The 24729-nt window shown below is 45.9% G+C and overlaps 1 protein-coding gene across 1 annotated transcript in view; it reads left to right on the top strand.

Moving 5' to 3' along the window:
• Positions 1-11243: 11243 nt before the first annotated feature.
• Positions 11244-24729, top strand: part of LOC137504556 (G-protein coupled receptor family C group 6 member A-like) — a 49734-nt gene continuing 36248 nt past the window's right edge. The window contains exons 1-3 of the mRNA XM_068233138.1: positions 11244-11431; positions 21448-21742; positions 23548-24405. Coding sequence (XP_068089239.1) covers positions 11244-11431; positions 21448-21742; positions 23548-24405 — 1341 coding nt within the window. The remainder of the gene's footprint in view (positions 11432-21447; positions 21743-23547; positions 24406-24729) is intronic.

Here is a 24729-nt window from a genome sequence, read left to right as displayed (position 1 = left end):
AAGCTCAATCACAAATATAGTTGAAAGATATGCACTGGTAATAGAGTGTGCTGGCAAACTACAACAAGGGCCAGCTATGACTGTGGGCTGTATGCAGTGTTTCACCCACACAGAGAGCTATGCTATAGTAAGCTCAATCACAAATATAGTTGAAAGATATGCACTGGTAATAGAGTGTGCTGGCAAACTACAACAAGGGCCAGCTATGACTGTGGGCTGTATGCAGTGTGTCACCCACACAGAGAGCTATACTATAGTAAGTTCAATCACAAATACAGTTGAAAGATATGCAATGGTAATAGAGTGTGCTGCCAGACTACAAGGGCCAGCTGTGACAGGGCTGTATGCAGTGTCACAGAGAGAAAAAAAAACACATCCGAACAATATTCTCTCTCAAAAGGGCTTTTTTGGGGTACTTTCAGAAATAAATAATAGTGAGGAGCAAGCTAACAACAGCCTAACTAACGCTTTCCCTATCTCCAGCAATGTCTCTCCCTTTCTCTCACTAAAGCAGCAGCTGAAGACTGAGAATATGGCCCGTGCTGCTGCATTTTTATAGGGGGCGGGCTTGTGGGGGAGTGCAGCCTGATTGGCTGGCATGTGTCTGCTGACTGTGATGTAGAGGGTCAAAGTTTAGCCCAAGGACGAGGTATAGGGTTGAATGCCGCGGAGGCAAACAGCTGAATTTCTCTGGGAACTGTCTGCTGTCGAACCGTTCAGGCCATCTCTAGTTGTGGCATCACTGGGCCAATCTATTATAGGAATGTGTCCCAAATACTTTGATTGATGCTCCAAATCCTTTATGGAACTAAAGAGTTTCCACTTTTTATGCAGACAAAATGCAACACAAAAATCCTTCTCCAGAATACTCGGTGTCAGGAATAGCAGTATTACCTCACCAGCGGAGAGTGCTGTGGCCGCCGCTTCCACGTCTGACGTCACCCTGGCGGAGGCCGCTTCCTCTCGGACATCTTGCACAGCCCCTGGCAGGACAGGTCTCTCCTCTGCACATCAGATTAGGTCAGCACGCTCGAGGGCGGGGCAGCAGGACCTTTATAATCTGAGGAGACGGGTCAACTGATCTTGCGGTCAGCTGACACCAGCCTGCCAATCACACGCGGCTTATTGGTTCAGACCTCTGGGTGGGTGGCTTGAATTTGCTTTCTGTATTTAAGCTGGGAGATGTAATTTGCTCATTGTCTGTTGTTGTGAATACTTCGTGTTAGCGCTCAGACCTTTGATAGCTGTAATCAGTAGTGAAAACCATACTTATTGTATTTATCTGTGTATGACTCTTGCCTGTTCTGACTTCTCTCTCTGCCTTACGATTCTGTACCTCTGCCCATCTGATCTTGTTGCCTACTGTTGCTTGAACTTCACTCTGATTCTGCTTGTTGATTCTGTACCTTATCATCCCGTCTGTTGCCTACCTGATCTGTCTGACTATTCTCACTCACCAGTGGGCCCTCACCACTGGTGAGGTTACCGTTGTGGTTCTATCTGTAACCTCCCCCGTCTCCGGTGAGGTTACTGCTGAGATTCTATCAGAAACTTACTGTTTGCACCAATCACTACACTTTGTGCAATAAAGCTAGTGACTTCTGTCACGTCTTACACGCCACTTGCTTACTATATTTCTATTATTGATGATTCTGCAGATCATCATATAATCAGATATAGTATTTGTATTATTGGTGATACTGCAGATCACCACATATTCAGAAATCTGTTATCCTGCTGACACTAATTGTTACACTCGGCCTGTCTTCTGTAGTGTCTGGTGACATGTAGTGGTTAGGACTGTGCCATGTCATCGTATAATGGGATCAGCCGGGTACCGGGGGCATGCAAGGAGTAGAGATGGGCCGAACTGTTCTGCCGGCGAATAGTTCGCAGCAAACAAGGGGTGTTCGAAATTTGTGTCTAACCCAAATGTTTTCAAAAAAAAAATTACAGTCACAGTTTTCCTTTAGACTTTAATAGTAGCCGAGCAGCCACTGACTTTAGCGGGTTAATAGCAAAGCCCCCTTAAAGAGACACTGAAGCGAGACTAAATCTCGCTTCAGGTCTTATATATAGCAGGGGCACGTGTGCCCCTGCTAAAACGCCGCTATCCCGCGGCTTAACGGGGGTCCCTTCACCCCCAACCCACCCCCCGCAAACCTGGGTCGGAAAAAGGTCGCTGGAGCTGATCTTCCTGGAGGCAGGGCTAACGGCTGCAGCCCTGCCTCCAGTCGCGTCTATCAGACGCGCATCGCCGCCTCTCCCCCGCCCCTCTCAGTGAAGGAAGACTGAGAGGGGCGGGGGAGAGGCGGAGTTACGCGTCTGACAGACGCGCATGGGGCAGGGCTGCGGCGGTTAGCCCTGCCCCAACCAGGAAGCGCTCCCCCGCTGCTCGGAGGGGGTTTGGGGGGACAGGGACCCCCGTTAAGCCGCGCTATAGCGGCGTTTTAGCAGGGGCACGCATGCCCCTGCTAGCTATGAGGTCTGAAGCGAGATCTATTCTCGCTTCAGACTCTCTTTAAGTGCTAGAAACCACATTTTCAGGGTATGTGGAGGGGGACAGTGGCTACAAGAGGAAAAAAAATCAAAGGACTTTATAGTTTTTGATATAATTGATTTTAAAGTTTCATAGAAAAAAATAATACATTCAAATGTGGTAAATGACAGATAATGTATCAAACCTAATGGTAGTGTAAATTTACATATATCAAAAGAAAGCCCCTGGAAACCCTTTGGAAGGGCAACGCTTTGGCCAGGGATCGCTATACAGCCGCAATATGGCTGTACTGTATAAAGATCCCTGGCAACTTTACCTTTTTTTTTTTTTTTTACTTTTTTTCAATGTTCAGAGTGTGGGAACTGCTCAGTTGTGGCTGAGTAGAAGCTTGTAAGAAGTTTCTGGGCCATACCAAACTTCTGAAGTTGGTGGAGATAAAATAGCCTCTGCTGGGCTTTCCTCGGGGTGTAGGCGGTGTTGGCCTTCCAATGCAGGCCCATGGAGATGGTAGTGGTCAGGAGGCATGCACAGGGAATGCTTTCAACTTTTGTGCCAGCAATGCAGAATGGAGAATGCCTTCTGAAGTCTACAACAATCTCAATGGTCTTTGAAGTGTTGAGGACTAGGCTATTTATTCTCTCTACACCAGTGGCAAATTCTATGGGACACTTTTGTGTTCACATATTTAACCCTCTATTTGCTAGGGGTAGATTTTATAAAGAGAGACGATCTCCAACCTCTAGCAACCTGACCTCAGGCTGGGTCCAGGAAGGGCCTTAGGAAGAGAGTTTTGCCATTTTCTCAGATTATGCCATAATTATATGGATGTTCAGCAAATTATATAAAAAACAACATTTTATGCTGTGTCAAAATGTGCTGAATTCATGGGTATCAATCATGCCTAGTTGACCACATTCACTGTCTAGGGGATTGATATCTCAGGCTGTGGACCAGCTAGAAGAATCATTAACCTTAACAACCTTGGCTTATTATTCACTGTGAACCACAACCACCTGCAGCAGTGCTGTTCCTAAATATTCCTAAAATGATGTCACAATGTGGAATTATATATATCAGAGTTGAATCAGAGGACCATAGATTCCATCTTCCCCGCCATGAGATGTGGAAATGAATATGACAAGGCTTGTAGTTAGTGGTAGTCTTATGCTGGATGCACACCATGCGTTTCCGGCCTGCGTCGAATGCGTCCGCCGATACGCGTCGATTCGATTATTTCTGAGCATTTCCGAACGAATTTCGATGATTTTTAGGTCGATTGCCATGTAAAGTATGGGAGATCGACCTAACGATCCATCGAAGCTTGAATCGGAGATTTCGGAAATAATCGAATCGATGCGTATCGACGGACGCATCGAACGCGGAAAAGCATGGTGTGTATCCAGCATTAAGCCCCTTCCGAACAGCTCATGAGTCAGTCGAGGAAAGGTTCTGGTCCAGATTTCCTGTATAGATCTTTTTGGCAGCTCTCAGTTCCATGTTTAGCATGTTTTTTGTTTTGTTTTCCTATAGTCCTCCTGGTTGCTGGACTTGTACACCATTTCCTTGCTTCTCCTCAGTTGCCGTAGTTTGTTGGAGAACAACACATTGTCATTGCGGGTAGAATATGAGGGTTTTCATTAGTATACAGTAATACTCCCAGAAGCTGATGTACGAGGATCCATTGTCTGCCCACTCATCTATAGAGGTAACAGCAAATAAACATGAAACTCCTTTGTAAGTGTATTAGGTTGTGGGTGTGGTCAATTGCAGGTGCAGTCTGCACTATTGTGTCTCCCCTCTGGTCCCATAGCATTCAGTCCTGGGCGGCCCACCTAGACTGTGGCATGTGCGGAATCCCTTGTTGAGAGAGACAGACCACACTGTTATGCTGGGCATACACGGCGAGGTGCGCTCTTATCAATCGAGCCGCTGATGGCTCGATTGATAATATCTGACAAGTCCGATGACCTGCAGGATAGATTCCCCGCTCAATCCCCGCCGGCGGACAATAGCGGCGAATCGAGCGGCTGATAAGGAACGCCAGCGGGGACGAGCGGGAATCAATCTGCACGCATGCGCGGATGAGCGGGGATGCAGCAGGGACACAGCGGGAGTCGATCTGGCGGCTAATCGGCCGTGTATGCCCAGCATTAGAGTTTTGGAGCACTGGATCGGCAGGCCACTATCTTTCTTGGAGGCAATTGTTATTAACCACTTTGGAGGACATTGCAGCCTTTTATCACTGGAGGTGGTAAGACTGCACATTACGCCAGGGAAGGGAATTGAGGCTTCCCTCTGGGATGACAGCCATGCAGACCAATCTTATTTAGTGTGCAGCATATGGCCTGAGCATATGGGAAGGGGGGAGGGGTCATCAGGATACCTATACTGGAGGGAAGGGGTCATCAGGCTATCTAAACTGGAGGAGGGGGGAAAGGTCACCTATACTGGAGGGAAGCATTAACGGGCTACCTATGCTGGAGGGAGGGGGAAGAGTCATCTGGCTGCCTATACTGGGGGGGAGGGAGGGTCATGTAAGTACCCATACTGAAGGGGGTGTGTGTGCTGACAGTGGCCTTGGGCAGTAGAGACTACAAATCCGGCCCTGGCAATGGTTGCCACTCAAATTAGAATTAAATGGTAATCTTTATTGCGGCATAAAATATTCCAATGTTTCGAGACATCGGTGTGTCTCTTTCTCAAGGACAAAATACCAGATAGATCTGTAAATACCACAAAACCAACAATGAGTTGCATAAAACCACATGAAGGAGGACAAAGCAGTCACCAAGAAACAGAAAAGTCTTATGGCAGTGGTAATGCAGCTCAGCATGCTACCAACAACGCAACACAAAATGAGGATGCCAGCGCAAAACTGCGGCAAATAGTCATAGCACAAATACAATGGACCCCAGTATTAAGCTGGTCTTCCTTAATGGGAACCAGAGATGAACGTTTCACACAAAATAAACATATCAGTCGATAGCTTGTAAAGAATAAATGCTCTACCTGATAATTTTGCCACTCTGATGTGCCTTTTTTAGTGTTTTGTATCCATTATTGCACCAGGAAAAATCCAATATGGCCGCCAGCTCATATCCCTTCTGCTTCCGGGTTATGAGTTGTTCTGGATGTGCTGTCTAGGCTATATTAGAAAGGCTGCTGCAGCCTTTCATCTGTGTGCTTTCATTTTGGTATGATGTGCAGCTGCCTGTAGGAAGTGTCTCTCATAGGAATGAAACTGCAGTCCTCATCATTATCTATGCAGAGTGCACACAGAGCACACAGATCATATTGCAGCCACACTTGTCTGTTTCAGAGCTTCTCTCTCAGCAGAAGCAGTCCCTCCCATGTCATCAGAGCTCTCAGTATTATGTATTCAATGCTGCTGCGCTTTAACTCCTCATGGATTCATCCAATAGCATGTATGGGGGAAAGGAAAAAGAGAAACCAACATATGGTGTGTAACGTTTGCTTACTGACACCCTCAGTGATAAACACACACTTCCGAATAATGTGATAAAGCCCCCAGCCTGGAGAACCTCCACCACTAAGTATAGAGTGGCCGCTCACCCTCAGTTTTCTTGTAAACAAGCCCAACTCCTGGCAGCCATTGCCTCTGTAAAAAACTTCCTAGAGCCAATGTAAGGATAAAACATAGCGTAATTCCGTTTATTAAAACAACAACATCCCTGCTAACAAAGCTGCTTACAATGTAATCTCTTGGGTATGAGCATATCTTATAATATACTGCACCAGGTCATCAGCGCGTCCGCCGGCCAAGTGTAGCTGTAACCTCGCTCCTTCCCAGTATGCGTGCGTGCGTACGTCCAGGCTCCGCCCTACGCGTTTCGTCACTAAGCGTGACTCATCAGGGGCTGGACGCACACACGCAATCAACATCTTTTATACCATCCCTCGCAACCCGCTCCCAGTGGCCAGGAGGCGTTCCCAGGCGTCATATTCACAACGTAATACTACACGCCCCCTAACCATCACATGAGCTGCGAAGCAGCATATATAACCCCTCCAATGCCGCTTAAAAGACGCGCATATAGCGCTAGAAAGGCGCATGCGGCACATACATATTGCGTCCTATATTCCATCATAATCATGCTATAAAATACAATACAATAAAAGTAGCAGTAAAAATTATAAATAAAAAAACAAAATAAAAACATAAAAGGTATTCCAAAGGCCATCTTGCAAAAAAGCCATCTCTTAAAGGACCACAGCCCATAGCATTACATGCAATCAACATAACCAATGCTAATAAAAACACATATGATCATATCCCATATGTATCATCACCCCTATATATATCATGATACCTTGTGTCTATCAACACCCCCACTGTTTATGGCTTCATTAAAGTGCATTCATATCTGACTTCTCTGTCCAATATAAGCAGGTAGAGAGGAGCATACGTAAACACTGGCCTGTACTCCTTACTGATACGGCCCTACGTAGGGCCTTACCAGAACAACCCCGGTTCATATACCGTAGGGCCCCCAATCTACGTGACCAATTGGTACCAAGCTGCGTGGATCCTCCGATCACGCAGAGATTAATAGGGTGGCAGAGACCGGGTTTTTATCCATGTGGGGCATGCAAGGGGTGTGAACTGAGGGTTGCAAGGAGGACAACGGAGTTTTTCTCAAGTAATATGGGAAAGAAATTTGATATTAAATCATTTATGACATGTGGGTCCCATCATGTAGTCTATCTGATATGGTGCAACTGTGGTTTCCGCTATGTTGGACGTACTACTAGGCAGCTTAAGAAACGTATTTCAGAACATATATACAAAATAAGAAAGGGCCATGAGGACCACAGTGTTTCAGCCCATTTTAAACAGATGCATGCATGTGATCCAACCCAGATGCATTACTGTGCAATTGATAAGTTGGTGCCCTCTTGGAGGGGCACAAACAGATTGCGGGAATTATGTAGAATGGAAACTAAATGGATTTACTTACTACGCACACTTACACCTGAGGGATTAAATATCGAGGTTGATATCAACTGTTTCATAAGTAATGATTAATGGTTGGGGGTGGGGGGTTCTGTCGTGAGCTGTTAACTTGCACACATCTTAGCTCTGTATAGTGGGGGGCCCTTTCGGTGGGGGGTTTTGATATGTAGGGAAGGATCATATGGGATCATTTGCACTTTAATGAAGCCATAAACAGTGGGGGTGTTGATAGACACAAGGTATCATGATATATATAGGGGTGATGATACATATGGGATATGATCATATGTGTTTTTATTAGCATTGGTTATGTTGATTGCATGTAATGCTATGGGCTGTGGTCCTTTAAGAGATGGCTTTTTTGCAAGATGGCCTTTGGAATACCTTTTATGTTTTTATTTTGTTTTTTTATTTATAATTTTTACTGCTACTTTTATTGTATTGTATTTTATAGCATGATTATGATGGAATATAGGACGCAATATGTATGTGCCGCATGCGCCTTTCTAGCGCTATATGCGCGTCTTTTAAGCGGCATTGGAGGGGTTATATATGCTGCTTCGCAGCTCATGTGATGGTTAGGGGGCGTGTAGTATTACGTTGTGAATATGACGCCTGGGAACGCCTCCTGGCCACTGGGAGCGGGTTGCGAGGGATGGTATAAAAGATGTTGATTGCGTGTGTGCGTCCAGCCCCTGATGAGTCACGCTTAGTGACGAAACGCGTAGGGCGGAGCCTGGACGTACGCACGCACGCATACTGGGAAGGAGCGAGGTTACAGCTACACTTGGCCGGCGGACGCGCTGATGACCTGGTGCAGTATATTATAAGATATGCTCATACCCAAGAGATTACATTGTAAGCAGCTTTGTTAGCAGGGATGTTGTTGTTTTAATAAACGGAATTACGCTATGTTTTATCCTTACATTGGCTCTAGGAAGTTTTTTACAGAGGCAATGGCTGCCAGGAGTTGGGCTTGTTTACAAGAAAACTGAGGGTGAGCGGCCACTCTATACTTAGTGGTGGAGGTTCTCCAGGCTGGGGGCTTTATCACATTATTCGGAAGTGTGTGTTTATCACTGAGGGTGTCAGTAAGCAAACGTTACACACCATATGTTGGTTTCTCTTTTTCCTTTCCCCCATACATGCTATTGGATGAATCCATGAGGAGTTAAAGCGCAGCAGCATTGAATACATAACATTTGGACTTCCTATACAGAGGACACTGCTTGCGGCTGGGACACCTGTCAAGTACTTTTTTTGAATATTTTGCGCAGTGATACTATTGAGTATTGTTTGAAGAGCTCTCAGTATGCAAAGCAGGAAAGCTGAGCAAGGAGGGGGCAGGCTTTGGCTTGAAAAGACTCCAGAGAAGACAGACTCAGCTTTAATGTTTCCAGGTCAAACCTAGACTGAGTGCTCAGTCGGGGATTCTTATCACAGCTGATAACAGACTAATTAAGCAGATAAGAATGAAACTAAAGGTAGCCATACACTGGTCGATTTGCCATTAGATCGACCAGCTGACAGATCCCTATCTGATCGAATCTGATCAGAGAGGGATCGTATGGCTGCCTTTGCTGCAAACAGATTGTGAATCGATTTCAGCCTGAAACTGATCACAATCTGTTGAGCTGCTCCTGCTGCCTGTCCCCTCTGTCCCCCCGTATATATTACCTGAAGCTGGCTCCGGGTCCTCTTCTCCGCACTGCACCGCATCCCAGCATCCCGCACCGCATCCCAGCGTACACTGTGTCACTCCGTGACCAGGAAGTTCAAATAGAGCGCCCTCTATCTGAACTTCCTGGTCACTGGAGTGACACAGGAAGTTAATGTACGCTGGGATAGAAGCAGGAACAGAGCGGTGCAGCACGGAGAAGATGCCCGGGAGCCAGCGTCAGGAAATGTATACCTGATCGGATCGGCCGCCGCTAGCGACGCGCTCCCTACCCGCGGGCGATCGACGATATTTTTTCGCACGGCGCGATCGACGGACTGATCCGATTTCTGGAGGAAATCGGATCGGCGGGTGCATTTAGCGTGAACGATTGGCAGCAGATTCGATCCCAGTGATCAAATCTGCTGTCGAAACGGCTGCAAATTGGGCCAGTGTATGGCCAGCTTTAAAGCAGGGTAGGTGTTTACTGTCCTGTTCCCACTGATAAATGTAGTAAAATACATGAGGGTGCTTCGTCTCTGGTTCTCTTTAACACTGGAGTCCTTTGGGTTTTTGCTATGACCATTTACCACAGTTTTGTGCTGTGATGTTGGTATCTTGTTTTGACTTCTTTATCCTCCTTCATGTGTTTTTTTGTGGCTCAGTTTTGTTTTTGTGTTATATACAGATCTGTCTGGCATTTTGCCCTTGAAGAAAAGACACACTTTTGTCTCGGAATTATTTTTTTTATGCAGCTATAAAGATTAATGTCTAATTCTAATTGAAGCGTCGACCATTCACTCTCCTTATCCATTGGTCGGCCAGTAACCATTGGTCTGAGCACCAAGGAACCAGTGGGCTACACCCTTTGGTATGCACCACCTCCCCTACCCTAACTTGACCTCCTACAGTCAGATCCATTCTCGGTACCTGGTGGAAAGGAGGGGCCTGGCCTCCTTCCTTACTTCCCCTCCACCAGATCCCCCCTCTCCTGTGCTTCTTTGTCTGTGTCCATTCATGCAGACCCACAGATCAGCGAAGTGGCAGTGACACCACCTGGGGCTTACTTCTTCCACCATCGGGTCTCCCTGGCGCTCCTGCTGCTGCCACTAGGTGTCCTCTGGCCTCGGCCACCCAATCGGAGTTTCTCTGCACACAACTCCCCCGATTGCAGGGGCTGCAACCCCATAGTCACACCACTGGAGACATTGTTGGGACTGGTGTCATTGTTGGGACTGGTGTCATTGTTGGGACTGGTGTCATTGTTGGGACTGGTGTCATTGTTGGGACTGTCATCGATAGGGAATTACTTTCTCTGTGGAGGTTATGGAATTTTCCCCAAACAAAGAAAGACATCGATACACAAGGTTGAAAAACACGTTCTTACCATCCCCCACTGTATACAGAACTAAAGAACATGATTTTCAGGAAGAGAAATATTTGAAATTCTTGTGAAAACCATCTCCTATGGGTTTTTGTATTGAGCTGTTGTCACTCATGTGTGTGAGTTGTACAGTTGTCACGCACCTAGAAATCACCCATGCGTGACGTCACACACTTCCCCCTCCTATAATATCTAAGTGTGGCTATAAAGCCCAGCAGTCATCTGTTACTGCTCCAGTCTCTGCAGCACACAGGAGACGGTGGTGGGAGGAGCTCTGTCCTCAGTGTGGCTATAAAGCCCAGCAGTCAGCTGTCACAGCTCCAGTCTCCGCAGCACACAGAAGACGGTGGTGGGAGGAGCTCTGTCCTCAGTGTGGCTATAAAGTCCAGCAGTCATCTGTTACTGCTCCAGTCTCTGCAGCACACAGGAGACGGTGGTCTGAGGAGCTCTGTCCTCAGTGTGGCTATAAAGCCCAGCAGTCAGCTGTCACTGCTCCAGTCTCCGCAGCACACAGAAAAAGGTGGTGGGAGGAGCTCTGTCCTCAGTGTGGCTATAAAGTCCAGCAGTCAGCTGTCACTGCTCCAGTCTCTGCAGCACACAAGAGATAGTGGTGGGAGGAGCTCTGTCCTCAGTGCGCCTATAAAGCCCAGCAATCAGCTGTCACTGCTCCAGTCTCCACAGCACACAGAAGATAGTGGTGGGAGGAGCTCTGTCCACATTTCCCGCAATGTTCCTGCTTGTGCTCCTCCTCCTCAGTGCTGCTCCTCTCTCTGGATTGGTGGATTCCTGCTACTCACGGGAACATGCCGTGGCTCACAGACCAGGTGATATCATGCTGGGGGGAATATTTCCCATCCACGATGGGGTTTATAATTTGCTGCAGCGCCCCCATGTGGACGGATTCACTTGTACAGGGTAAGTCCTGGAGAATCTATTTCTTTAACCAGTTTGTAACCTAACTACAGTATATTCAAGCTGTTACCCCCAAAATAAGGCAGTGTCTTATATTAATTTTTGCTCCAAGTGTTGTGCTAGGGCTTAAAATCAGGGATATCTTATATTTCTATGAACACACAAGATCCTGTGCTTTGTGTCCTCCTGCCTTCCCCACTGTGCCACCTCTTCGTCAGCTGGATCCACCTCTTGTAGGCACATGTGTCCACCATGTACCTTTAGTGTCCTCCTGGTGTCCCCCTCTGTACCAGTGTCCTCCTCAATCCCCTGTCCCCCTGTGTCACTTCTCTACTTATGTCCTCCTGGTGTCTTCTGTGTCCTTCCATGTGCCCCTCATCCTCCTCTTACCCCTAGCTCCATGTTGTGCTGTCCCCATGTCCTGTGATGTCCCCCTAATCCTCTTCCCCCCAGCTCCATGCTGCTGTGTCCCCGATCTTCAGTCTATGGGGAAGAAGTACAGCAATTTGTGTTTCTACTGGGGCCGATAATCTCATAGGCTGGACCATGGCTCTGTTATTGGGCCGATCACTGCACACGCTGAGTAACAGCGACTGCAGTGATTGGCCCAATGTTAGAGCCTTGGACCTGCATGCGAGACCATGGGCTCCAGTAGAAACACAAATTGCTGTACTTCTTCCCCTTACTGCAGCTTGGGCTTACCTTCAGGGTAGGGCTTATATTTCAAGCATGCTCAAATTCCTGCTAGCGCTTACTTTCAGGGGATGTCTTAATTTCAGGGAAAGGTTATAAGTGGCTTTTGAAAGCCACACGACATGACAATTAGTAACTTACATTCAATGAGCACAGCGCATGTGCTAGCTCGTCCCCTGGCCTTATTAACCCCCTAACTACACTAATCAAGGATCCCCTCCAGGAGGTCTGATACCTAAACCCCGCACCCGATCCCCCATAATTAACCACCCCATCTCCCTCATGCTGCGATCAGGCAGCAAGGAGGATTAGCAAGTAAAAGGATCTCGGTCACCTCACCTAGTTTCAGTGTGATTAGTCTCCCCTCTGTACAGTACTGCTGTCTACCTCACTATGCTGAATGGATTGGGTCACGGCTTGATGATGATGTCATCAATCTGGGACATGGTTCATTAGGCATAGTGAGCAGGGTTAGACTGGGACACTAAGGGCCCACCAGGAAAGTTTAAGCCTGGGGCCCACACGCCCCACCCCTAAAAGAGGGGTGTGGCCATGCAGTGGAACATGGACGTGGACATGATGGTCATGGACAGACCCAAAAGTACAAAATAAGTGGCGGTGTTGGGCCCATACACTGGTCGATTTCAGCCATCGATCAATCCATCGATTCTATAGAACTGATCGATCAATCAGAAACCGATTCTATCGAATTCCCCATTTGATCGATTTGATCTATTAGACAGGATGGCGGTAGCGGCAGCCCCACAGATGGTGAATCGGTTTCATAGGGAAATCGATTCACAATCTGTTTGCAGTAAAGGCAGCCATACGATCCCTCATTGATCAGATTCGATCAGAGAGGAATCTATCTGTTGGTCGATCTGATGGCAAATCAACCAGTGTACGGCTACCTTTAGATTGGACTTGACTGGCATCTGACAGAAATCTATCTGATGGTCAAATCTGCTGCAAATCTATAAGTGTATGGCTACCTTTATTCCCAGAGAGTGGGTCTGTCCAGATAAACTTTAGATAAACAAACATCTTCAGTAGTCACACACCTCCAGCTAAAATAATCACGTAGCCAAGTGGGCCATGTATACATGAATTAAGTAGCCATGTTCCCCAGTAAACAGAATTAAGGAGCCATGCGCCCATACATATCAGTATTAGGTAGCCAGTGCAGGCTGGGGAGGGCTGGGCACTTTGCTGGGTACTACTGCCTGCTATGCTGGGCACAGCCTGGGTGGTGGGCACTTTACTGGGTGCTGGGGAGGGCTGGTCACTTTGCTGCGTGATACCGCCTGCTTTGCCGGGTGCTTTGCTCGGTGTTGCACTGGGGGCTTTGCTGGGGGGGAGGGCAGTTCACCGCTCTACCCAAAGACCTCAAAACACTGCTGACCCAAAGTCTGAAGAGAGGCAGTGTGGATCAGAATCAGAGGCGGCCTTAAAGTATGCAGGGCCTGGGGCAAGTGTCATATTCGGGGCCTAGAGCCTGAGTATAGTTGCCCCAGTGCAGGTAGCCAGGTATAGCTTCTCCCAGTATGGGTAGCCAGGCATTGGTGCACTCAGTATAGGTAGCCAGGTATAGGTGCCCCCAGTATAGGTAGCCAGCGATAGATGTCCCCAGTATAGGTAGCCAGGTATAGGTGCCCCCAGTATAGGTAGCCAGGTATAGGTGCCCCCAGTATAGGTAGCCAGGTATAGGTGCCCCCAGTATAGGTAGCCAGGTATAGGTGCCCCCAGTATAGGTAGCCAGGTATAGGTGCCCCCAGTATAGGTAACCAGGCATAGGTGCACTCAGTATAGGTAGCCAGCTATAGGTGCCCCCAGTATAGGTAGCCAGGCATAGGTGCCCCCAGTATAGGTAGCCAGGCATAGGTGCCCCAGTATAGGTAGCCAGCTATAGGTGACCCCAGTATAGGTAGCCAGCTATAGATGTCCCCGGTATAGTTAGTCAGGCATATGTGCCCCCAGTAAAGGTAGCCAGCTATAGGTGCCACCAGTATAGGTAGCAAGTTATAGGTGCCCTCAGTATAGGTAATCTAAATCTAATCTAATGTAATTGAAATTAATGGGAAAAATTAATGGGAAGGTAACTGTTAATTGTTCCGAAAAAACGGTTTGATTTGAGATCTTTTTCACTTAAGATAGAATTGTAAAATCTAATATTTGGTTTAATAAAATTCTCCAAATCAATTGATCAAATAATTGTTTCCCAACGATTTTCTCCACACATGGCAAATTATCGCATGTGAGGAACAATTGTACTGTTAGCGGGCACCTTAATAGAAACGAGCATTTACTAGTAGTAAAAGTCAGAGCAGATCCTATAATACACAGTCTGTAGGACTTTACCACCAGTTGCATAAAATCTCATGGTTGACCATCACCCAAAATAGCTTACCAGCTGCCAACAACCCACATTATAAGGTTGTAAGTCTCGCATTCAGTGTCATAAGGGACCGACCACGATCACCCAGGGATCCAAACGTCCAGCACTCCTTCACTCCAACATGGTACCGCGTCCAGCAATAGTCATCACCAATTCGACTCTTCCCACTTAAGAATTGACTCATGATCATGATTAGAAATGGAAAAAAAAATGGAAAAAAAAAAAAAAAGAAATGGATATCAGACTTGGGTGCAGTTTTGAGTCGAATAACCGCCTGTAATCACAAATCACGAGTTGTTATTTGTGATTAAAAACCCACCGACTTTAGTGGTTAATAGCAAAATCCCCTTACATGCCAAAAACACCAAATTTGCCAGATATGTTAAGAAGAACAGTGGGAACAAGAGGACATTTTTTTCCAAAAAGAACTTATTGTTTTTGAGAAAATCGATTTTAAACTTTTAAAGGAAAAAAGTATACATTTAAATGCGGTAATGACAGTTAATGTATTTGCCGCATTTAAAGGTATACATTTTTCCTTTGAAACAATTTTCTCAAAAACTATAAGGTCTTTCTAAAAAAAATTTGAAAGGAAAAAACTTTTTTTCCTCTTGTTCCCACTGCTCTTCTTAATATATCCTGCAAATGTGGTGTTTTGGCATTTAAGGGGGCTTTGCTATTAACCACTAAAGTCGGCAGGTTTTTAATCACAAATACCGACTAGTGATCGCGAGTCGGGTAACGAGTGCAATCATGAGTGCATTCGTGATCGGTATTCATGATCGAGAGCCGATCACTAATGCCGAGTACAACCTCGCGATTGCAGAAAATGGCTCGTGGTAAGCAAGACAATGTACATAAAACAACCAACAAACTGCCGTTCTAAGTGTAAACCGTTTATTTGAAGCCCATCAATGTAAACCATAAAAGGATAAAAAATAATAAAACCAATAAAAACTTACAAAGAACCCCAGGACCTGGGAACCCGAAGCGAACTTGCACGTGTATGCTGGTCCACAACCAGTAAAAAAGCTAAGGTGCCGCCTCTCTCCTTCCCGACCGGTTTCTGTGAGAAAGCGCGGAAGAGCCGCCGCCATAAGCCAGCGGCAGGCGGCTCTTTCCGCACACAGTGACGCTGCACACGGAGAGGCAGCCGCCTCCTTTCAGTATGAGGCGGCTGTCCCCGGGCAGGTCTCAGTAGAGCGCGGAGAAACCGCCGCGTTGGACGCGGCGGTTAGCGCGCATGCCCACGCTGCGGAGGCACCGCAGAGCGGGGCTGGTGTGGCTGGGACATGTAGTCCCTCTGGAGTTAGAGTGACGAGCGCACGCGCACTCAGGCAGGCTTTTTGTGGAAGCCAGAGGTAGCCAGCTGACCAGGCTGGTCAGCTGACTCTGGTTCCACTCCTCATTGGTCCAGCACTTAGGGAGGTGCTGGAGAGGTGCCTGTGTATATATACTGCAGGCTGTTCAGTTGCTGATTGTCTGGCGTGCGATCACATACGTGGGAGCACCTAGATCCGTAGTCAGATCCGCAAGTGTGCCGGGACCAGCTGGAGCTGTAATCCTACACTTAGCTAGATTCTGTTGATAGCTAAAGTACTAGTTTGATTGTGATTATCTGTTATGACTTTTGCCTGCCTGACTATCCTCCTGAACTCTGATCTTGCACCTCGATATTTCTGATACTCTGTTGCCGAACCCCGGCTCGTCCTTAGACTCTGCTTCTGCCTCCTGATCTTGTACCCCGATATTTCTGATACACTGTTGCCGATGCCGAACCCTGCCTGTACCTCGACTCCGCCTTTGCCTCCTGATACTGTACTTTATCTGTCCGTGTGTGTACGACCAGGCTTGTCCGACCTCGAGAACCGACCTTACTGTTAGAGGCGGTTCCCCGTTCTGTTAGTGACACTTCCTTCAGAGTGTTACTGTCAGACAATCCTTCCTACCCTCAGTCTGACTCCTCCCGTCTTGGAGAGTCCAGGTCTTCGGAAGGAATCGGTGCAGTACTCCTTACTGCGTTGAGGCTTAGTCCTCAAAGTGTTACTGTTACACCCAACACTACACTCTACTCAGGTGAACAGAGGTTAGCTGGTATATCGGATTATCGGTAATACTGCAGATCACTTATAATCTGGTATACATCTGTATTCCCAGTGATTCTGCAGATCACCGGTAATCAGATCCTCTCTGTGCTTCACCGATCGTTACAGTTTCCCATTCTTGCGTCATCACGGGAAACAAGCACTGAAGTAAACAGCTTTGTGTTTTTAAAGTGGAGCTGAACTCTTGCACAGGACAGAAGGAAAACACAGAGAAATGCACTCTGTATGTATTTAGAGAGTCCAGCCTGTCTAAGCCCCCCTCATCTGTGACTCATCACAATTGTAATCTGATCTTCCAGGTGGCAGCCTGGGCAGAGCAGCTACTTTGTAAATACAGGATGTTAACCCTATGTCTGTTTCCATAAAAGCAGGAAGTAGACACACTATTTATTGTAGGATTTGTAGCAGCTGTAACAAAGAAATGTTTTTCTTTAAAGGTTATTATGCTGTTGCTTATCCCTTAGAGCAGAGAGGAAGTTCTGAGTTCAGGTCCGCTTGAAGAGCTGTTCTGACAATTATTTCTCTTAATTCCCAAATAAAAAAATATTGTTCATTGTTGTTGAATACTTTTAAAGGAAAAGACAACTACATTGGGATAAGAGAAACGCTGCAGTGTTTACAGGACTTAAACAATTCACAGAAAACAAATCCCCTGTTCACTCTTAAAGGACATCCGAGGTGACATGTGACATGATGAGCTATACATGTATATGTACAGTGCCAAGCATACACATAACTAGGCTGTGTTCCTTTTTTTCTTTCTCTGCCTGAAAGAGTTAAATATCAGGTATCTAAGTGGCTGACTCAGTCCTGACTCAGACAGGAAGTGACTACAGTGTGACCCTCACTGATAAGAAATTCCAACTATAAAACACTTTCCTAGCAGAAAATGGCTTCTGAGAGCAGGAAAGAGATACAAAGGGTCAATAGTTCATAGCGTTTAGCTCTGGCATACTTCAATGAATGTGTCATTGAGCAAAAACAATAAAACCGTTAAAACTTAAAAAGTAGATTTAACCACTTAACCCCCTGCGGTACGAATTTCTCCGTCCCTTTTTTCCCCCTAAAAAAACAGAGACGGAAAAATCTGTACCTTCCGCGCTACCGCAGCTGTCCACGCTCCCGCCGCTAGTGCGCACACACCCGCCACTCGTTCGCAAATATATTTCATGGGTTTTAATTACAGTAGCATGCATTATTTAAAAACTATAATGGCCGAAAACTGAAAAATAATAATTTTTTCCCACATTTTTTCCTATTTTCCCATTAAAACACATTTAGAATTAAATAATTCTTGGCATAATGTCCCACCTAAAGAAAGCATAATTGGTGGCCTCGGGTATACTATAAACAAAACAACAGCCTATTTTAGCTGAAGAACAGTGAGAATTTAACTTTTGGTGGAGTAAGTTCACAGTGTTGCATTGCTGTGTAACGGCTGCTGTGTAAGCAGCTTAATGCGCCATCTATGCAACGTTCACAGTGCAGGGGGCGTGTCACAGTGCGGGGGGGGCATGTCACAGTGCGGGGGGCGTGTCGCAGTGCGGGGGGAGTGTCACAGTATAACGGCGTGTGGCATAGTAACATGCAGCATGCTGTGTATTACCTCAAAATGCTGGCATTTGCTTCTTGCTGTTGCAGAGAACACAATGCTATAGTCACTGTGGCCTAACCCTGATTTTCCATCATAGTTTCCAGGCCTTCTTGCATGCTTTCCACTACTGATAAGCACACATTTTGCACAATCATAATTTTGCATCGTAATTGCAAAATCGTAATTAATTTTGTTTGTAAATGTAATCAGGAACTGTAATTTGTGTGTATTGTTGTGCTGACTTTAGCGATTAATAGCAAAGCCTGCATACATTTGTAGCAATAAGAGAAAGAAGAACCTCCACACTCAGGTCAGGGAAGGCAACACGGAAGACACTCTATTGACTGTCACTATTGTGCTCTGCTGTTCAAACTGCGGCTCCACGTAAAGAGACTTGCATACCAGAGGCGTAGCTAGAAATCACTGGGCCCCCTCCACTCCCCCCCACCCCCTCGCTTTCTGCACAGGTAAACTGAGAGCCAATGTTATGCAATTGGCTAGCGCACACTTGAATATGTTTTCCCCATGCAGAAAAAACAGATAGCAGTGAAGCACTGCAGGCATCTTCTCTATCAATTACATTAGCTTCTGTGATAAAACATGCATTTTTCCCACATACAGACATACATGGTGTGCAGAAAACACATACAGAAAACCGACAGTCGAGTGTGCTCCCAGCCTCAGCTTATTACACTCACTCTGTCCATCTCTGATGTAGCAGAATTGGCTCTGTAGACTCCTCCAGCATCACTACAGTACAGAGCACTTGGGGAGGGGGAGGAGAGGCTGGGGGCGGGGCTCTGCACACTCCCCCAGCATCACTACAGCACAGAGCACTTGGGGAGGCAGGAGAAAGGTTGGGGGCTGGGTGATGTACACAAGAGCCTGCCGCACACTGAAGGGACTGACTACAAATCTTTGTCTACAAAACTTTGTATCAGTCCCTGAGCAGATGCAGTCATTAGAACAATTTTTCAGAGAGCAGAAAGTTTTTCTCTCTGTGTCCTTAGATGTTAGTCCCTCAGGACAAATTAAATCAATCACTGCCCATACTTCTTTTTCAGGGATGGTCGTAGTCAGCCAACTTCGCTACGCTGGAAATACGCGTAGTTTTACGCAATTACGCTTCGCCAAACTACGGCTCCGAAAACAAATATTCGCTTCGTATGCATTTCATAGAATACGCGTTAAAATACGCAATTACGCGTAGTGCGAAGCGTAGTGTATGTGGATACTTATGCCCGTATGCAGAAAATTGTACGCATTAATTTCCTTAGAAATGCACATACAGGGAACCCTTCTATGCGTACATTCACCTTTCCAATGCGTAAATTTGTATGCATACAACCGCATGCGGAAAATTAGACGCGAGTAACGCATTCGTAGTTAACTACGCAATACACATGTTAACTACGCATAGTGGGCGTAAGCTACGCGTAGCGGTACTTCGCTACGCGTAAATTCGTATGCGTAGTTTTGAAACTTCGCCTATGAACTACGATGCGTAGATGCGAACTACGGTGCGTAAATTCGCAGTGGCGTAGTTTCTGCTCATCCCTGTTCTTTTTCCCTGTAAAATCATAAAACGCACATAGTGCCCAGTACTGCTAAAAACAATTAATAGCCAGCACCCTGTGCTGCACACCTGGGGGTAGTGCCACCACCTTATAGGGAAAGTTTTTAACAGGTCCCCCCTTCGTGCATACACTCACCAAAAGAGCGTCTTGCTCTATTGCATATCAAATCAGATCCACGCTTCTTTGCCAGCCAAGGGGAAGTAGACAAGATGTCAGGCATAGATCCATTTAATGAAATAAAAGCATCTCGCAGGCTTACAGATACAGGTTATGGCTCCATCGCGGACAAACAAAGCCACTCGCCTCCTCAGGGTATTCCTGCTTCTGGGTGACGTCACTGCGCTCCTCCGACTCCGCCCTACGAGTTTCGTCACGCTCCGTGACTCATTCAGGGGCCCCCTCCATTGAGAAATGGAGGAATGTGTTCTACCTGATGGGCCACACCTTTCCTGATTCAGTCCTGTCAATTAATGTGAGCTGTACCAAAACTATGTGAGGACCTCGGCCCTTGAGGACTGGAATTTGAAATCCCTGCGCCTAAAACCTGAATTAGCTATTTTATCAATAGGCCTAGAGAAAATATCAAAAAATAATTCTGACCACTACTGAGAGCAAAAATCTAATAACTACATATTGGAAATCTATAGATCTAAAGATTCTCTTGACCTTCATTAAAGCATTAGTCAACTCAACTCTTCAACTTGAAAACATCATCCAAGCAAGGTTAAACTGGTATGGAGATACCCAACCCCCTCGTAAAATACACCACGGGCTTCCAGAATGCTTCCTGTGTATAGTAATTCCTTGTTAGCAGATTTAGTTATTGTTGTTAGTTCAGCAAAATAACTTCCTTCACATTGTACGAATTCCAACAATATGTAGTGGGATTCAAGATACATAAAATTAATCACTGTTAAGGCCCATATACACGTCTGATTTTTGCGAACGACGGGTCGTTTGAATGTCCCGCCGTTCAGTCGTTCGCCCGCCAACTTAGAAAATAAGGGGCGGATCACTCAAACTCAGTTTTATCACGCGAACGACAGTCTGTACACACGCCCGATTTGGCGGGCGAACGACTGAACGACGGGATGTTCAAACGACCCGTCGTTCGCAAAAATCAGACGTATGTATAGGCCTTTATTTCTATCCTTTACTGCTTTTCTGCTAAACTGATTACTTTGATCCATAGGCCACTGATCCAAGAGCATCGTTCTTAAGGCCCATACACACGTCGGATTTTCGCTCAAACTCACTCTTATCACGCGAACGACAATCTGTACACACGCCCGATTTAGCGAGCGAACGACTGAATGACGGGACGTTCAAATGACCCGTCGTTCACGAAAATCCGACGTGTGTATGGGCCTTTAAACAGATCCGGACTATCCAAGTTTATTTTCTTTGTCTCCAAAAAAAACCCTTTACAGCCAAAGTGACCAAGAAAAGGGGTTGGATTATTCAGGGGCTTGTTTTGGGGTCCTTACAGTATGTTACCTTTAAGTATGTCTGTATCATGATCTTAATGAAAAAATGTTTTGGTGAAATCATTACCGTTTAGGTAATAATGGTCAATGCCACTTGGATATTCCTGTAACGTTTGAATAAGGTAATAAAAGCTTTATTTGAAAAAAAACCCTTGTTTTTTGGCTTAGGTTGCAGTTACGATCCATGGTGGATGCCTTCTCCATGATTTACACCATCGAGAAAATTAACAACTCCACCCTTCTGCAGGGAATCCAGTTGGGCTACGAGATTCATGATTCCTGCTCCCATTCCCTCAAAGCTATTCAGGCAGCAACAAGGCTCATACCAGAGATATCGTCCATCAACTCATCCCAGTGCAACAGCTCTGAATTTATGACAACAGTTAAGGCTGTCATTGGAGAAGTCTTCTCTGAAAACTCCATCACTATAGGCAGGATGCTCAGCAGCTACTTCATTCCACAGGTAATGTTCCTCTTGTTAGAAACAAAAATATAGATCTGAATAACAGCTCAACACTCAGATAAATGCAAAAAGGATTCCATCTTTATTTACTACCAAAACATCCAAGGTAAAAACAATTAAATACATAATTAATTAATTAATTTAATTAATTAAAAATAGGGTTTGTTTACAAAGAAGGGTTGGCTACTCCATTAAGGTCACCTGCAGATATATAATGAGGTGAGTGATAAGCTTCCGAGGACTTAAACAGACCTTTATAAAAACTTGCTTGAGATGTCTGAGGGGTAGAGCAATTTACTATTGTAACATTTTTATTACCTAATCTGAGCTGGATGAACAAAAACATACTTTGGGGATCTCTGAATACTTGAAGTACAGTTAAAGGGACAGAGTTGTGAAACAGAATAGCCACTCCTCTTTTCGTTTTTATAAATGTTGTAAAAAACACCCTTGAGTATGATGAGTCTAAATAACGAGGGGCAGAGTGGATTGAGAAATGTGTCTCCTGAAGAAGGATAATATCTGGGCGTAACATCTCATAGTCATGGAATGTCTTCCTTCTCTTGTGAGGGGAGTTAAAGCCCCTCCCATTCTGCGACGAAACCATAAGGGTCATTATATATAGTAACTTATCAAGAGCAGCTGACAAATGATAGATAAAAACCCAATAGGATTGTAGACCAGTCCTCTTCGTCATCTCCATGCACAAGTTCTTGTGATGCGACATGGCCGCCATCTTGAGAAGACATGCTGGCTGGGCGGGCCCATAGAAAATAGTCTCTTACCAACTGTTGTGCCAGAGATTCTCGCTGTTTTTTCTTCCCAGGCATGCACAACACCATCATCCAGGGGTGAGACAGATTTAGGGTTGATTCCTGAAGGTATGGCCCCAGAGAACACGAATTAGGCTCTCAGCTCTGACGGAGCTACATAGAGACTCGACTCTCCTTCTCTGCACCGCGCATGCGCCCCCCCCTCCCCCACCATCCAGCTGTTTAGTCACTATAACTCTACACAAACACTGGTTCACACGACAGCCGGGGGCCACAGTCTCTCCCACTGGCTAACCACCATGTGATACCCAGAGGGAAGTGTAGGTGGACCCTGGGCCTCTCACCCCAGGGAACTCACCCCCACTGCCTCTAAACTGAATGCTAACTGCAACACACACAATTGCTCACTCCCAGCTAAAGCAATTTCCTACCTTTATCTAGTCAGCAGACGCCAGTCAGCCAGTCAGCCAATCAGGTATACACCCTTTGCCTGCTATACCAAATCTAGCAGGAATTGCATAAATTGGGTAGCATTCAGGTGAGAGGCTTCGTTGGATGCAATCGTAGATTGCATTGGTTACAGGGACGCCCCGTGTAGGCAAATCTTCCACACGGCCCCCTCCCTAACCACTCACCTGTCAACCGCATCCTGGAAGCTGCAAAAAAAGAAATTTAAAATCACAAACACTGGTCTGCACTGCATGACACCCGGGGGCCCCAGTCTCTTTCACTGGCTGGGGCCCCAAACCACCATGCGATACCTAGAGGGAAGTGCAGGCGAGCCCTGGATCTCTCACCTCCGGGGAACTCACCCCCACTGCCTCTAAACTGAATGCCAACTGCAACACACACAATTGCTCACTCCCAGCTAAAGCAATTTCCTACCTTTCACTATAACTCTACTCTGTGGTTTCTCTCTAGGTTGCATTTCTGAAATGATAATCCCATCTCCATCAGGAAATCACACCACCAGAATCCTATCACGCTATACATCATTTCATTAACTGTGTTATCTCCACTTTGTTCCTACAGTTAAGTGGAGCATCCTCTGCTGATATACTGAGCGATGAGATGAGGTTTCCTTCCTTTCTGCGCACCATTCCCAGAGATTTCTACCAGACACAAGCCATCGTAGAGCTGATAAAAACATTTGGCTGGAACTGGGTGGGAATCATTGCCAGTGATGATGACTACGGACGTTCAGCCCTTGATTCTCTCAGCAACCTTTTTAAAACAAATGGCATATGTATGGCTTTCTCCAGAGTGGTCCCTTCCAATGTTCAACAGCCATTTCTGCAGGAAAGCTTGAACGATGCAATTAATGATCTGGAAACCAGCACCGCAGAAGTTGTGATCGCCTTTGCTAGAGGTCCCATCGTAGCCAATCTTTTCAAAAAAGCCATCCAACAAGACATATCCAGAACTTGGATAGCCAGTGATGGCTGGGTTGTCTCCAACTTAGTTGCTAGTACAGAAGGTATTGAGAAGGTTGGTACAGTATTTGGATTTACATTTGAAAACGGATTGGTTCCTGGATTTCAGGACTATCTAAAAAATCTTTATCCCTCAAGCAATGGAACAACTAATGAGTTTCTGGATGAGTATAAAACATTAAGATTTGGATGCTCAGAAGAATACCTAGAATACCTAAACTGCTTGAATTCCTCCTCTGCTAACTGCTCAGTCCCTGACAGGGTAAATTATAAGTCTCCGCTGGCCTGCAAGGTGAAAGACGCAGCTTATGAAAATGATGATTTTTTGGTGCAAAACACTGAAAATGGGACAGTACATTCCACATCCCTGGCTGTTACAGCTGTAGCTCAAGCTCTGAAAAGTATAGTATGCCAAAATGGAACTTGTGACAAGCATCTGCAGGTCTCACCACGAGAGGTAAGTGATTTAAAAAGCATCGCTGCTACCTTTTTTAATCTAAAGTCATAATCCACCAGAAGTGTAGATAGTTTCCTCACTAAGTAATGATAAATTGTGGTAATCATGTGGTAATAGGCTTAATGAACACCTGAAGTGAGATGCATATGAAGACTGCCATATTTATTTCCTTTTAACCTCTCTGGCGGTGCATTTCTGACTGGGATTATAAGTCAAAAGCGGTACTTTTTTTTTCAAGAATTTTAGGCCTCCAATTCTTAAAGAGAACCCGAGGTGGGGTTCTGACAATGAAATCCGCATACAGAGGCTGGGTCTGCCTATACA

The sequence above is a fragment of the Hyperolius riggenbachi genome, chromosome 4, assembly GCF_040937935.1.
Source record: "Hyperolius riggenbachi isolate aHypRig1 chromosome 4, aHypRig1.pri, whole genome shotgun sequence".
Classification (NCBI taxonomy): Eukaryota; Metazoa; Chordata; class Amphibia; order Anura; family Hyperoliidae; genus Hyperolius; species Hyperolius riggenbachi.
Note: the sequence above shows the minus strand (reverse complement) of the source record. Positions and strands in the feature narration are given on the sequence as shown.